Raw genomic sequence first — 16,452 nt, forward strand, 5'->3', positions numbered from 1 at the left:
AGCGTTTTCATTAACCCTAAAGTATCATGTTATTGAACAAGATGATATCACTGAAACAGAAAATATAAAGGCTATAAGAGTACGTTCATTATCATCAAGTGATAATATATTTTCAGGTTGACGCGGCTGTATGCTTATTTTTTTAAAAATAATTTCAACAAATATAATGTGAGTAATGAGTAGCTCCACTGTTCTTGTTGATCCCCTCAGACATTGGTTTGGGCATGTTGGTGGAATGTTTCCAGGGGCCTATTGGGAACATTGGCTTCATCAAAGGCCTCCACTGTCTGGAACTGATGCCATCCATCCCCAAATGTTCTCTATGGGATGCCATTCAGGGGAAGATGCGGGGTGGTCCAAAAGAGTGATGTTATTCTCCCTGAAGAAGACCTCAGTCAAGCCAGCATTGGGAACAGGTGAAGAACCCAGCTGTTACCACACAGACCAGGACCCTTGGCCATGTAACCGTCCACCGCTTGACGACCCCGCACCGTCTGAAGCTCCAGTGTTCCACTGAATGACAAGGCACCCGGAGTCATGACGGACCCCCCCTCCGCTATGCCAGTAAACGTTGGAAGCCATCTGGACCTTTTTTCCACCTTTCAATGTCCCACGTTTGATGCTCCCGAGAAAAGTCGAAACGGGCAGTTTGGTGGCGTTGAAGGAGAGGATGTCAATCCACCATCTGATTACGCTGCAGTCGGCCCCAGTAAGGACCTTCATTTAGGTCCAGGACCACCCTGTGTATTGTCGGACAGCCAATGGGATGCTGTGTCATTTTTAGGTGTCTACCACTTGATTTTTTTGTTCGGTAATGCTGAGGATCTTTCACAACATGTAGAATGACTTACTGTCTTAATGACTTAATGTCTTACTGCGTCCAACCTCAGCAGCAACGGCCTGCTGCCAGAGTCCTGGCCCATGCAGCTGGACGATCGACTAGTTAGCTTTAGCCATCATGGGGGCATGACCATGTGAGTGCCTGACAAAAAGTAAGAATTTTGAGCAACCTTTCCAGCCTGTGGTCTTAAACTTTTGATCAGGTGAAAAAAGTTTATTTCAGTTTAATAAAGTTCAAAATGTTTTTTGTCTCTCACCCCCCCCCCTCTTGCATATTGTAGCTCTCCTTAAAACCTCACTAAGGTTTCAACTGATATATATACGTACTGTATATGCATATGCTTGCATGCATATAGCACAGAAAGCAAAGCATACCAACAGTTCCTACGAGCCAACAACCTGTGATTGTGGTTGCTTTTGTCTTTCACTTTCCACAGTGTTAACCACAAGGTACAAAGCAGGTGCACTGCACTGCTGCCTTTCCACAACTCTACATGTTACCGGTAAGTTCCCTTTCTTCAGTTCTTGAGGGGACCATGAGTTAGACAGGTACATAGGTACATAGGTACATGCACTGGTCAGAATTGTCATACACACTCCACACACGTTTCCGTTGTGAAAACAGGAAATGTGAACAATCCACTATGATTTCAACTCACTTCCTCATGACAAAGGCTGAACAAGAGCAACATATATTGTGTATGTTTCATAATGCCTCTGCACTCCAGCTTGGAGAATTGGAAGTAAGTTGTGTCGTATGGCTTGCACCAGAAAATCTGTCTTTATTAGTCCCACAGGGGGAAATTTTAGGTTTACACCCAAGCGCAGAATCAGAAGGTATATCCAGCTGTATGGATGTTGACCAAGTCACAGTTTTATTGCAGTTTATTGTACAGGATTGCTTTTTGGAGCAGTTTGTATTAGTCTGACAGCTGCAGGAAGGTTTGGATGTATCAACCTGTCACTAATGGAGCTCCTTGGTGCAGTAATTGGGTGGGAGTCCCCCTCTTGCCCACCTCCTCCAGAGGACAACCCAGGACTGAGCCGTCCTTTATCAGTTTGTCCGGCCTCTTCCTGTCAGCTGCTTTGATGGCCACCAGTCATAGAAGACAGCCGAGGCCATGACACAGTCATAAGGCCTTTGTTCACAAACCCAGAAGATAAGTCGTTGGACATAAAGGCTCCAGGATAGAAAAGTTTATTGGTAAAAAATGTGCACAAGAAAATTCACTTTAAGACTGCAAGTTCTGGACGGTTCTTCAAGCTGCTGTTGTGAACACCTATATTCATATTCAAGCAATACAGTGTATGCACAACTACGGCACAAACAACACACACTGCTGTGGCTTTGATTGACAGCTAGCAAAGTTGACAACACTGGTTGTTGAGCATATGGGTGGACTGAGCATACTCCAGGGTAATCAAAAGACCGATAAAATGTTGAAAATAAATAACATTACCATACTAAAATGGACTAAAATCTCCTGAGACAAAATAATAGTCACTGTGGTACTAACACGGGTAGTAAACAAGGAGACCGCATGCCTCCTCACAACTACTACAAAACATGCAAAAATAACAGTTACGCTACAATACACTGTTACATACAGTATAACACTGAACTATCTTTCCACCCATATTACCAGGCATGGATTGCAATAGCAGAAAGGGTACAGTGGAACCCGTTTAAGTGGACATCCCTCTAATTGGCCAACGTAAGTGGGGATGGCCATAATGGAAAATAGCCACTGCGTGCACGTTTACTTGTGACTTTGACTGTCACAAATCTGCTTTTTCTAAAAACATGTGATAATGAAGTCGACAATACCACAACATAAATGGCCCAATTTTCCATAGAAATGACCCCCATTGGGTAGAGGCTACTTAGACATGATGAACCAGGACTTGAGCTGGTCGATATAGACGGGTTCCACTGTAATCCAAGAGGAGGCCTGTACAGTACTGATATGACACTGGAACGGTCACAAATCTGCTTTTGCACTGATTGATCATGGTATCATTGATGACGTCAGCAATACTACAGCACATGCCGACACAAACAGACCCATTTTTTCATTCATAAATCACCCTGTTGGGTTGACCAAAGTGGTCAACATTGGCAGGGATTTTTTTTAGTAATAACACCGTGGGTCAGGACTTGAGTTGGTCATGTTGAACGGTTCCGCTGTAATCAGACGAGAGGCCTGCACTGATATGAGAAAACATGTCCATTCATGTGCCGTTTTTGCTTCAGGCTTGATCCTCTTGATTGGCTCGCTTTGTCAGAATGAGTTGACAGAAGATGGTCACGTGAAAAAGCAGTCTGATATCAGAAACAGGAGTCTGACTTAATGGGCCGGTCTCGCCCTGCTGGTGCTCTCTGGTGGGTCACTTGTCAGAGCGTCTTCGGTCTGAGCAGACGTGGTCTCAGAGCCTGTGTTGCTGTCGCTGGTTCCCTCCTCCATGGCTCCCTCCAGGACACTCTCCTTGTCCTCCGAGGCCCCCTCTTCACTGCCTGGCTGAGCCTCCAGTTCTTCAGAGGCCTTCCGCTTCCCTGCATCAGTCAAAGATGATTCAAAGAGCAGTTATTTTAAATAGAAATATGAATCCTGGTGGTATGGCTCACCTGGTGCGTCTTTGGCGGCGGCGTCCTCACCTTCCTTGTTCGTGCTTTCACCGAGAGGATTTTGTTGGGATTTGCCATGAGTCGTACAGACGTGTTTTTCTTCTTCGGCTAAGACACAGTTGGGTGCCTCTTTAGCGCCTCCCGCATCCTTCTCCCGTTCAGCCATGCGTTTGCGGGCTGCCTCTTCTGCTGCCGATATATCTGCAGATATCTTCTCCATGTCCACTTCCACTTTCATACAACAAAGCTGGCCAAAAAAGGAGAATGTTTTATTAGTTAATTTATCAATTCATCATTGCGAGTCAACTTCATTATATTTAGTTTATGTATTTGGAAGGGCGACACTATAGTGAAAGCCTTTCCGTACGTTGGATTGTTCACCCACTAATAGGAAAGGTGCGCTGGGTTTAGACCGTCGTGAGGCAGGTTAGTTTTACCCTACTGATGTGTCGTCGCATACACACGCATACAGATGGCAATACTGTATGTAGAGGTTGGTAAAATTCTCGCTTTCATTTTCATTTCATTCATTTATTGCGTGACATTTTTATTCCTGCCACACAATTTTGCATGTGCTTGTGACACCCCTATCGTTTTATAGCCCTGCCCTGAGTGCATAACAGGCTTTATCAAAGACAAATGGCAACATGGACATTTCATTTCAACACCTCCGCTACTGCCAAGACATGGATGCAGTTAACAGCAGCAGATGTAGACTGGCATTTTACGACACGTTCAGTCTGCCTTTGACATGCACAATAAGCCTTCCGTGAGAGCAGGTGGCGGCTTTGTTCGAGGTGGAAAAATGTAATTTCAAAAAAAGGCCGTACTCTCTTGAGCTCGTTTGTGAAGGACTCTGTGGCTTCAATGAACTTTCTTTTCTTATCCTGGTGGCGGTCTTCAATCTGAAGCAACTCCGCTTCCAACTTTCTCTGCAACAGGAGACACAAAGTTAGGGGTAATTCTGCCATGGTTGTGTGACGATGACCTAAAAAAAAAGGTGATTATACCTGGTGAACCATCAAAGACTGAACCTGCCGTTTGAGGACTTGCATACGGGCCGTTGTAACGACAGACCGCACGTCAGGGACCACGCTCTCGCTGAGAATCTCACTTATCAGACGGTGGTTGCGCTGGAAACGGGCCGCCGCAGAGTGCTTTACTGAAAATCCATCATCATAATCTAGGGGAGTGTTGAGAAGTTTGGATGTAACTGCAGCCCTCACAGGTATACTTTTGCATTAATTACATTCAAGCGTCCCCAAAAAGGTTGAGGGATATTCTGCTTATGGGTGACATTTCAGGATGAAGCTTTCCACTTTTCAATCACATGTCCAACCTACTCAAGATTTCACTACTTTTTGAACAAGCTGCTGTTTTCTAACAAGGACTGGCAAAAAATGTAGACGTGCCCTGGGTTTTGGGACAGCTTGATTTCAGTTTTCCAGGAGACTAGTGGGAATGTTGCTCCATGTGGTAAAGATGGCTTCATGGAGGCCATCGACCGTCTTCAGTCATGAGGGATGCCCCCTGCAACATCTCCACATAGCCAGCTGCCATTTGACACCCCTGCTGGATTTTGTGGGTCGACCACTTTATTTGTTGTTCAATAACACTCAGGATCTTTGAAGTTTCAGATGACTTGTCTTACTGCATCCAATATGCAAGATGGCCTACTTATGCAGCTCAACAATTAGACAATTTTGAGGCTCCCGGTGTGCTCATGAGTCCAACGGCAGCTAATGAAGCCAAAACACGAGACACTATTGACCTGTATGTGTGTGACAGTTAGAATGCTAAGCAAATAACCCGAAAAATAACTAAATGGATGAAACAATTGGACGAGATGACCAGCCTTTGTCAGCGGTGGAAGACACCCAGTGAGCCAACTGGGACTGGCAGCCCAGCAACATGCTGGGAATGTACTCCCAAGAGTTTCACGAGTCATATGTTCTCTTGACAAACAAAACAAAAGTCAAATGTTTTTGTCTGAAATAAGGTGACTTTATGTTTCCTTTTTATCATATTGCCAATGTGGTACGGGTGCGGTAAGGAATTCTAGGTCCCCCTTGGGACCATGGAATTTTCCTGACTTTTCCCCCTTATACGGCGCCCCTGGCCAATAGCGCTCATCAGAAATATAATGAAGAATGTATAATTAATCCATGTGTTGGGTATCAGTTGATCTCATTCATGGATGATGGTATCACAATCGGCAGCATAAAGCCTGCATAAAACATCAAAGCAGCCTTTGTATCCTTTTATTTTTCAGTATGTGGCTTTCAGGGGAAAACATTTGGACACCCTTAAAGACGGACAGGAAAAAAAGTTCATTTTGCAGAGTGTGCGAGTGAAAGCACTAGATTTGCATGCAAACGTTGTACCTGGGAGGAAACCCTATTGAAGTCATTACAGCACTGTCAGAGAACTGTCAGTCTGGTAGAGAATGAAGCTGAGTGGCCTTACCATCTGGATCCTCAGCTGGCTGAATACTCATGTACGGCTCGCCTTTGTCAAGTCTGGACTGCCTCTGGCGGCTCTCCTCTTCGAGTGCTGCCTCGGCACGGCTTTTTGCATTGACGTAGGCCAGGTAGGCTGGTGAGTTGTGATAGGCCTTCATGCTTTCATTATATTCAATCTACGTTGGAGGAGATGACAGGAATGACAAGAAAAGAGAGAAGGCAAGCGGGCACACATGTGGACCCTTGTTTCCATCGACTAGGTCAACATAAGGGAAGGGGTTAGAGAGGAAGCAATGATAATTGGAGGGACCCACATCTGCTGGAGACACGTAATGGTGGTCCGTCAGAAAAGACCCATACACATCCCTTTGTAAAACAACCAACCTTCTCTGCTTCGTAGTCATTCAAATAATCCTGTTTCTCCTCATCAGTGAGGTCCCTCCACATGCCACCGATTATCTTCCCAATTTCCCATAGCTTCAGATCAGGATTGGAGGCTTTTACTTGATCCCAAACCTGGTGATGAGAACCAGACATGGGGGTGGGATTGGGTTGGGTTGGAGGGGCTATACGTGGTTATCTCTTTGCAGAGAGGTCACAAACCAGAGGAGGCCGTGTGCTTTAAGCTCCATCTCCAAGTTGATAAAGCCCACTAAAGAAAGTGGACTGTCCTACCTGTTTCCTGGCATAATTTAGCAACATCTACATTGGCATGGAAAAACTAGCATTTCAAACAAAGTTGACATATGGCTGTACGGATTCATTGTCTTCCAACAGTGCATGATGGTGCCAAATACATATGCGCTCTTACCTTTCGACTGTATCTCATATACGGCATCAGCGGCTTATCGGGTGGCTTGGGTGGTTTGGGGATGTTTATTCCAGAGGAATTCTGACATGAAAAAGAAAGAGACCTTTCACAATTGGCTGTGGAACCAGGAAATAGCTAAAGCAAGGAGGGTCACAAAATGAAAGGGCCACTTTGATATTTTTGTAATGCTAAGAAGTTGTGTCAAAGTTAACACGTTAATAACGAGTCAACGCAAATTCCCTTTGATGCCCCAGATTTTTTGACATGCGCACGTCCAGCACACACGCCGTAGTTTGAGAAATCTCAACTGTGTAGCATTTGTTGTCGAGCCCCAAGCAGGACCAGATATTGTAGACATAAATAAATAAAAGTGTGTTTGAATTGTAAGTTGAGCTTCAAAGCACTGGCAGATGGCTGTCTCCACAAGACCAAAGTTATCTACTGGCACTGTGAGCTCAGATGTCAGAGGGCAGGTTGTTTTTATTGTCATTTATACAGTGGTACCTTGGCATACGAGCATCCAAGCTAACGACTGTTTCTTAGATACAAGACGTCTCTCGGTTGATTTGTTTGCTTTGAACTGCGAGCTAAAATTGGGTTAAGGGCTGCAAGTTACCAGCAGGCATAGCCGAAGACAGCTATTTGGAGGGCTTGTGTCAATGTGACAAAGATCTAGCACACGACAGAGCTCTCAATGAGATGCCAGTAAAGGCTTGCGAGGGAATTTAGTAGCGTTATTATTATGATTCAGCAATTTGTTAACATTTGTGCATGGACTGCACATCGTCAGATAGCCTATAGACACAGCCTGAGTTCTGTAAACTACTGACTGTTCTTCACCACTTTATTTTCTGTAACTTGTAAATATTTATTTGTATTATATTTATTATGACACCCTGCTTTCATTTCACATAGTTTGCAAACATTTATTGATAAAGTGAGATCATCTGCTTGTAAAGAATGATATTTGATTGATGGATCATTTACCTTACCAATGTCTACTTGTTATATACTGTGTTTTTTTATACATTAAGGTCCATTTTAAGTTGAACTGCTGAAAAAAAAAACTTAATTACTTTGGACAACATGCGATTCAATATTTTTCCACATTTTTGCTGCCATTTTTTTTATTTTTACAAATTTCTTCTTAAATGTTTGTTCCAAAATTTTGTACTTTATTCCCATAATATAACTTTTTGCCCAACCTTATTTGCCAAAAATCCACAATTTTGTTTGTTTCTCATAACAACGACTTTTGTATTTCATATTTCAACCCCATTAGTAAAATGAAAATTTCCCTCATATCTTGACTTTATTCTCATAAAATTACAGCTATTTTTTTCCAATTCCATTGCCCCCCCCAACTTTGACCTTTTACTTTTTCCCCGCAACATAAATTTCCCAAAAAATACAACTTTGTTTTGTTTGTTTCTTAGAATATTATGACTAAAGAAAAAAATGGTAACATATGACAATATTCCCGTAAAATTCAACCTCCCTCGTCTATCACAACCTCTTTTTCTTATATAACAACTTTTTTCTCCTAATATTTTAACTTATGTGTTGTAAAATTAGTGATGTTTTTGTATTCTTGTCAAAATGTATTTTTAGAATGTGCCGCAGGTCAATAAAAAAAAAAAACAGCCACGGGCTGCACTTGATCTGGAGACACCTAATCTAAACCTCTGTTGAATATTATCTTTATTATTACTATGATGGAAAATAGATTGAGACAAGCTATTATAGATATATAAGATGACATATAAGATATTCTCATTGAATAAACTATAATAGAGAAGCCATTTAGAGTTTAGCACCGTACAACAGAGTACCACTGATGTTGACAAAAAGCTTAGAAAAAGCTGATATTTGCCTGCTGTGAGATATAATGCCTTGATCAGAGTTAGCCAAGCGGCGCTTGCATGCAGTGACTGAATTACTGTTTGGCAGCCCGAGTCATGCCAAGCGACGAGTGTGTAATTCCATGGCAACAGGGACGGCATGCGTTACTTAGCAAGGCCGTCATAAATGCAGATTTTGCAGGCAGGTGGCGTCTGAACACACAGATGGATGCTAAACTAGCCTGCACTGTGATGAAATCAGCAAAAGCACTTTGGAATGAGCCTGTTTTGCCTTCTCACGCTAATGCTCTTTGATGCAAAAATACATTTCACATTCAAACAAAGCCAAGGGATTGCTGGAGGGTTTTTTTTGTATTTTCACAATGCTTTGACTGGAACAAGGCAGTTAATTACCAGTTTACTACATGTACTGCGATACACCTGGTTTTGTTTTTGCTAGGATAATATTCATACCGTTACCCGACTGTTGCTGCTTTGGCTCCCTCCCAGTCTGTAGTTGTTGTAGGCCAGATGGCTGTAGGGATTGTACCCCACAAACCCTGTATTGTTGGGCATTTGCTAATGGACACAAATGAGACACAGATGAGAAATGATACACACAAAAAAGCAAACAAAACAACTTGTCGATTAATGGGGCTGGTGGGAAATAAGATCTACGAAGGCAGTGAAGTCTATGTATCATAAACATCTGCATAAAGAGAGAATGCAAGTCAATGTTTGAAGTTATAATACTGTATGTTGACTTGTACTTACAGTTGTCGGGGCGGGGGGAGGTGGAGGGGCATAGGATGGCCTCTCTGGTATAGGAAAGGGGGGGGGCAGAAGTTAGGGTTGAATTTTCAATGTAGGTCTCACTGATACTGGCAAATATTTACCTGAACCTTTTCAAGATCATTGAATGATTGTCTCATTTTGATAATAATATCGAGAGTAAAACACAAATCAAAGCTTTAGGCCATTTCTCATTCAGAAAAAAACTGTCCCCTGGGCACTGCGCCTGTGATTATAGTAATCACACAATAAATGAAAATGAACTAAATTTTGCCATTTTCAGTATACTGCCATGTGTAGCATGTCAGTTTTCCTCATGTCCAGCCTTCAAACAGGCAGTAAGAGGGGCATAGGACTGTGCATTGGTTTAAGCACTTTCCCGCATTTGTTCCATTGAACGGAGTGAGACGGTATGACTGCCAAAAGGTTGGCAGTCATACCGTCTCATTGTCTCAGTGAGTGGAGGCGGGGCCGCGAGCATACACACAGGGTACAGAAGAGTAATGTAGTAGAAATTAAATTAGTAGATTGTAATATTCATTCATTTTCTGCTTATCCTCACAAGGGTCACGGGCGTGCTGGAGCCTATCTCAGCTGTCTTCGGGCGAGCAGCGGGTACACCCGGGACTGGTGGCCAGCCAATCACAGGGCACATATAGACAAACAACTATTCCCACCCACATTCATACCTATGGACAATTTGGAGTGGCCAATTAACCTAGCATGTTGTTGGAATGGGGGAGGACACCGAAGTACCCGGAGAAAACCCACGGATGCAAGGGGAGAACATGCAAACTGGTGGAATCGAACTCAGCACTTCCAGCTGCCTGCACTCTAACCACTCATTCACCGTGCAGCTGAGATTGTAATATACAGTGCATCCGGAAAGTATTCACAGCGCTTCACTTTTTCTACATTTTGTCATGTTACAGCCTCATTCCAAACTGAATTAAATTAATCTCTTACCTCAAAATTCTACACAAAATACTCCATTATGACAATGTGAAAAAAGGTTTTTTTGACATGTTTTGAATTTATTAAAAATAGAAAACAAAAAAAATCACATTTACATAAGTATTCACAGCCTTTGCCATGAAGCTCAAAATTGAGCTCAGGTGCATCTTTTTTCCACTGATCATCCTTGAGATCTTTCTACAGCTTAATTGGAGTCCACCTGCAGTAAATTCAGTTGATTGGACATGATTTGGAAATATAATAACTGTCTATATAAGGTCCCACAGTTGACTGTGCATGTCAGAGCACAAACACCAAGCATGAAGTCAAAAGAACTGTCTGTAGACCTGCGAGACAGGATTGTCTTGAGGCACAAATCTGGGGAAGGATACAGAAAAATTTCTGCTGCTTTGAAGGTCCCAATGAGCACAGTGGCCTCCATTATTCGTAAATGGAAGACGTTTGGAACCACCAGGACTCTTCCTAGAGCTGGCCGGCCTTCTAAACTGAGCGATCGGGGAAGAAGGGCCTTAGTCAGGGAGGTGACCAAGGCCCCGATGGTCACTCTGTCAGAGCTCCAGCTTTCCTCTGTGGAGAGAGGAGAGCCTTCCAGAAGGACAACCATCTCTGCAGCAATCCACCAATCAGGCCTGTATGGTAGAGTGGCCAGACGAAAGCCACTCCTTAGTAAAAGGAACATGGCAGCCCGTCTGGAATTTGCCAAAAAACACCTGAATGACTCTCAGACCATGAGAAACAAAATTCTCTGGTCTGATGAGACAAAGATTGAACTCTTTGGTGTGAATGCCAGGCGCCATGTTTGGAGGAAACCAGGTACTGCTCATCACCAGGCCAATACCATCCCTACAGTGAAGCATGGTGGTGGCAGCATCATGCTGTGGGGATGTTTTTCAGCAGCAGGAACTGGCAGACTAGTCATGATAGAAGGAAAAATGAATGCAGCAATATATAGAGATATCCTGGATGAAAACCTGCTCCAGAGCGCTCTTGACGTCAGTAGACTGGTCATGTACCTTGACCATTTAGACAGTAGACATTAGCACACAGCCATGATCTCAAAAGATTGGCTTCAGAACCACTCCGTGAATGTCCTGGAGTGGCCCAGCCAGAGTCCAGACTTGAATCTGATCGAACATCTCTGGAGAGATCTCGTCTCCCATCCAACCTGATGGAGCTTGAGACTTATTGCAAAGAAGAATGGGCAAAACTGCCTAAAGATAGGTGTGCTAAACTTGTGGGATCATATTCAAAAAGACTTGAGGCTGTAATTGCTGCCAAAGATGGATCAACAAAGTATTAAGCAAAGGCTGTGAATACTTATGTAAATGTGATTTTTTTGTTTGCTATTTTTAATAAATTCAAAACATGTCAAAAAAACCTTTTTTCACATTGTCATAATGGAGTATTTTGTGTAGAATTTTGAGGTAAGAGATTAATTTAATACAGTTTGGAATGAGGCTGTAACATGACAAAATGTAGAAAAAGTGAAGGGCTGTGAATACTTTCCGGATGCACTGTATGTATTGTCATACATTTTTTCATTGTGCTTTTTTTATAAAGTCATGGTTTTTTAAGTAATCTTGTCTATCGTCATGTCTCTATTGGAGTGTCATATGACATCCCCGTAATAAAGCAAAGGCACAAAAATTCAAAGCAGCAAGGGATTACTATTACAATAAATATAACAATATCAACAAGTGACTGAGTGACTTTTGAGGGTTGGTTTGGGACCCTTGAAGTACCAAATTTGTTAACAGACGTAGGGCTGGGCGACCAGGTTGAATATCGATATACTATATCCCCATTTTTTTTTCCACAAAGTGGGTTTAGACAAAAGTCAAAGCCAAATATGGATGCTCACGTTTGATTAAAATGTAAATATTATAGAACAATAGCCGCTGAAATAAAATTGTATATTATCTTTAAATAAATATACAAAAAGTTAAATACATTGAATACAAATTGAATTTTCAGTGCAATCATGCTGCACTCATGGTAGTCCCTGCAGTCGGTTTAGCGTCATGAGTGCTTCCATCTCACGTTCCCCATGACGACAGACGGTAAACATGGTTGATACTGTCTTTATCCCGCAACCTTTATACTGTCTTTTTTGCTGTTCACTCCAGCTATGCACTCCCGCTCCTTCATATATCCACAGGGATCTTCGACCGCTATGCGTAGCAAAATGGTGCTCAAAGCTAACAGCTGCTCCTGAGTGTAAACAATGGAGCAAACTGCAAACTACAACCATAACAAGATGAACATCCATCCCTGAACCCTTGATTAACGGGTCGGCATGGCACAAAAAACAACATGGAAGTAATAAATAAAGCCCTATTAAACACTAAAAACGCAGCAGAAGACAAAGCTGCATTACCTAGATGGCACATGGCCATACATTGAAACATGAAACCTTCTTGTCAAATGCAGTCTATATTGATATTAACAGTATGCCTGTTTTTGATGTCGTGCTTAACAGAAATATCGTTATTTTTAAAAATATCGATATTATCCCCCAGACTTAACCAGGCCTGTTACAAACTTTTGTGAGCTTTCATGCTAATTATATCACCCTAACATGCGAGGACACACACTAATTATAATAGACATTGCAGATCCAACAAGACATAACAATAATAAACTATAATAACACACATATTGCACAGTACACCAGAAAACGACTGCACTATACACTACTACAACCACCATTGATATAAACAAAATAGATACTTGAATTGATATAAACAAAATAGATACTTGAATCAGACATGATCAATTCCTTACTTGACATCTTGGCATAGGCAGCGGGTTCACTCCAATCCAGTCATCAATACTGCAACACACACAGGAATAATGATAGATAGTATTACATACCAGAAATGATTGGACAAAAGAGTTTGCAAAGCAAAGTTTTCAATAAGGTTGAGGGTTGAGTGTGTGTCTCAATTTACGCGCTTGCATACTTAATATTTTGAGTGCTAAGTGCGTTCTGTTGTATGCACTCTGAGCCGTCAATGCAATGGTGACAGGCCCAAGGTAAAATCCTGCTGATGACTGCGCCCAGTGTATAGTAATACACATTAACGTGAGAAACGGAGGTGCTGAGAGCAGAACTGGACTACAGCTGGTTAAGATTAACCATGCTAGGCTAACCAACTAGCAGTGGTGTGAATGAGGGATCGATGAGTCCCGCCTGGCTTTAAAGGGGTTTTACGTAGCACCAGAAAGCGGCAATGTGGTAATGGTGCTTCGCGTAAGTGAATATTTAGTTTGTGCAATTGTAATTATTCAGGGATAATGGAGGTTTGCAAGCCGATGAGGCACTAGCTAGCTAGACAGCTAAGTAGCACCTTTGAGACACTAGCATGCCCAACCGAGACAATTCTCGTCCTTTTAATAATACTTCGACTCTCAAATATAGTACAATACAAAACCTACCACAGGCGCTTAGTCCCCACCACAGTATGGAATATGTTGTGGCTTTAACTGGGATGCTAGCCGGCTAGGTAGTCTCCACAATAAAGGAATGAATAGGGGGCGAACTCGGAGGGACGCTGTAGAATCTTCTAGAAGAGCGCATCCCTCACACAATGGCACCCGCCCCCCTCTTGTTTTTGTTTTGGGTTTTTTTTGCCTCCCCTCTCTTTGCTATTGAATTATACTGTTTTATTCAGTTGCCGCCGAATGTTGCATCATATAAACATTTGTCTCCAACAATGTATACTGGTATTTTAAAAGGGTTTGGGTGATAAAGCACATAATGGTATTGATCAGATAATCCGAATAATTTGTTTACTTGACATTAATCAAGCTCTGTGAAAGATTTTGAGATTTGCCTTTAATCTGAATTCGAATATAATACAGACTCTTCTTGGGCAGTAAAATAAACAAACTCATACTATATGTGAATAATATTTTGTTAAAAATGTATACCTAGCTGGCAAATATCAGTGGATAGAAATCCAGGTTGGTATGTTATGAGAAGTGAAATGCTTTGCATTCTTTCTTTGTTGCCGGGTGTGTAGTTGTAATAGTGTGTTCCCCAAATATAAACAACCCAAAGCCCTCTGGGTTTACCCTTCATCTCTGTCCATTCAAGCTGAATTGGGCTTGTTTTACTTAAGTTAATTGATTGTGATCATTGTGGCCCCGTGCCTTTCTGGTATACTGAACACTTTCAGGTAATGCAATGGCTCTTTGCGGGTTCATCAGGATAATCGACAGAACAATAAATAATTATAATCCAAAAATCCAAGGAAATTGCAGTAATACAGTGGATCCTCACACAGTGATGACGCCACATATTTACAGATTTTTGGTCAATGTTTGAAGAGAAACCGTATCTTCATGTCTTCATAGTCATCATTGGTTGGTAATAATTTTGAATTACGTGATAACACAGGTAAAATGTACATGTACCACCAATATGTTTACATATTTACTAGGGCTATCAAAATTAACGCATTAAATTAATTTAATTACGTTACATTTTTAGCATATGGCATTGGGAAAGCCACCACTCTGTTATGATGACGGACAGCACAGTGTAGCTCACCACAGAGTCACACAGACTCTGTGGCCTCTTCATAACTTTATTCTGAAATGAACACATCAACAGCAGTGCAATTCAAACACCATTTATGTATCTCAACTCGAAAACAAACACGTCTCTCAAACACTTCCTCACGAGATGCTTTCACTGACACCCCGAACATCACAACCACCAAGCGGCATCTCATTTTTTTGTTGTTATTTTTGTTTAAATCACAATTACATGTAAATTGGAAATGACAATATATTTTAAAATACTTTAAATATTTTCTACAAAAGACTGGTTTACTTCAATGCAAGATGCTGTTTGCACAGTCATATTGGAATGTGTTGGGATTCAGCCACCAAGCTGGTCGCTAACTGCTGAGCTAAGTTAGCCATTGCTACTAATGGATATTGTTGGCATGCTATTTCGGTGTTTAGTGTACTGCTTACAGCTGAGATGTTACGTTGCCAACTGCTAGCTTTATAAGCATTGCAGGGTAGATGATCATCAATTATTCATAATAGCCTATCGTTAAAGGCAAATCGTCAGCATTGCCACAATTATGCACGGAGGCAGGAGTTGGTAGCAAATAAAAATGTAAGTCTTTTATTGCTACAAGTGGCAAGTGGAATGGTGACAACAAAAAACAATGGTGCAAAGTGACGAAACAGAAATGGCACCACGAGAGAGGCTAGCAAGGTCCTACAAAACTGAAAAATAGCTACCAATGAATGAAGGTAGGGAGCAGCTACCTGGCTGGTAGGAGGGCATTGAGCTGCAGGAGAGAAAACAACGCTACAGCAGAAAGAAGGTGGCAGAAGGTCAGGTCTGTCTAGCGCAGGGGTGGGCAAACTACGGCCCGGGGGCCACATGCGGCCCACCAAGTGTTTGAATCCGGCCCGCCAGTTGCTTTCTAAGTTTTAACATACAAACTGGCAACATGACCTGCAAGTCGGATGTCTTATTTAGTAAAAAAAAAACCAACAAAACTGTAAAATTAAATTACATAGTTTGATAGTATAACACTTTTATAGATAAAATAAAAGGAAAAGTATAAGCATAAAATATTGTGTCTGTGTTAAATATATATTCTGGCCCCCCAAACAATTTTATTAACTTAATGTGGCCCACGAGTCAAAATATTTGCCCACCTCTGGTCTAGCGTGTGGCGTGCGCCCAGAAGGAACAATACTACAACGCCCTCCTGCTGCCATAGGTGTGCTTAAATGGGAGAGGAGGTGATTGGGAACACCTGTGGTTAGCCGGGGAGCGCCTCCCATCAGGGCGAACCAGGGCCTGAATGGAGAAAGAGAGAGCATGAGGCAAAAGACAACAGAGGAGAAACCGGTGGGCGGCTCCCAGGAGCAGTCAGGTGGTGTCACGGTGTGGCGTGACAAATTCATCATACTGTTAGCATGCTATTTCAGTGTGTTTAATACTGTACTGCTTACAGCTGAGATGTTATGTTGCTGTGCATTTCTTTATGTTGCTAACTGCTAGCTTTATAAGCATTGCAGGGTAGATGAATTTGGGTAGGGTAGACAAATATGACATTCAGTCTAAATGGG

The 16,452-nt window shown here is 42.1% G+C and overlaps 1 protein-coding gene across 3 annotated transcripts; it reads right to left on the reverse strand.

The window, feature by feature from the left end:
- Nucleotides 1-2,022: 2,022 nt before the first annotated feature.
- Nucleotides 2,023-13,953, reverse strand: LOC131125264 (SWI/SNF-related matrix-associated actin-dependent regulator of chromatin subfamily E member 1-like). 3 transcript variants are annotated; one of them, XM_058066655.2, is made up of 11 exons: nucleotides 13,786-13,953; nucleotides 13,132-13,180; nucleotides 9,355-9,398; nucleotides 9,055-9,159; nucleotides 6,740-6,820; nucleotides 6,313-6,444; nucleotides 5,933-6,104; nucleotides 4,477-4,649; nucleotides 4,297-4,398; nucleotides 3,497-3,713; nucleotides 2,023-3,394 (listed from the first exon to the last, which is right to left on the reverse strand). In XM_058066655.2, exons 2-11 carry the CDS (start codon nucleotides 13,136-13,138, stop codon nucleotides 3,189-3,191), a joined length of 1,239 nt encoding a protein of 412 aa, XP_057922638.2. In that variant the 5' UTR covers nucleotides 13,139-13,180; nucleotides 13,786-13,953; the 3' UTR covers nucleotides 2,023-3,188. The 3 variants fall into 3 exon arrangements, with proteins under 3 accessions (XP_057922638.2, XP_057922629.2, XP_057922619.2); XM_058066646.2 differs by having other exon boundaries at nucleotides 3,467-3,713; nucleotides 9,061-9,159; nucleotides 13,786-13,952; XM_058066636.2 differs by having other exon boundaries at nucleotides 3,467-3,713; nucleotides 13,786-13,952.
- Between the last annotated feature and the right edge of the window lie 2,499 nt (nucleotides 13,954-16,452).

The sequence above is a fragment of the Doryrhamphus excisus genome, linkage group LG9 (assembly GCF_037039965.1).
Source record: "Doryrhamphus excisus strain RoL-2023G ecotype Guam linkage group LG9, RoL_Dexc_Guam_v1.1, whole genome shotgun sequence".
Taxonomy (NCBI): domain Eukaryota; kingdom Metazoa; phylum Chordata; class Actinopteri; order Syngnathiformes; family Syngnathidae; genus Doryrhamphus; species Doryrhamphus excisus.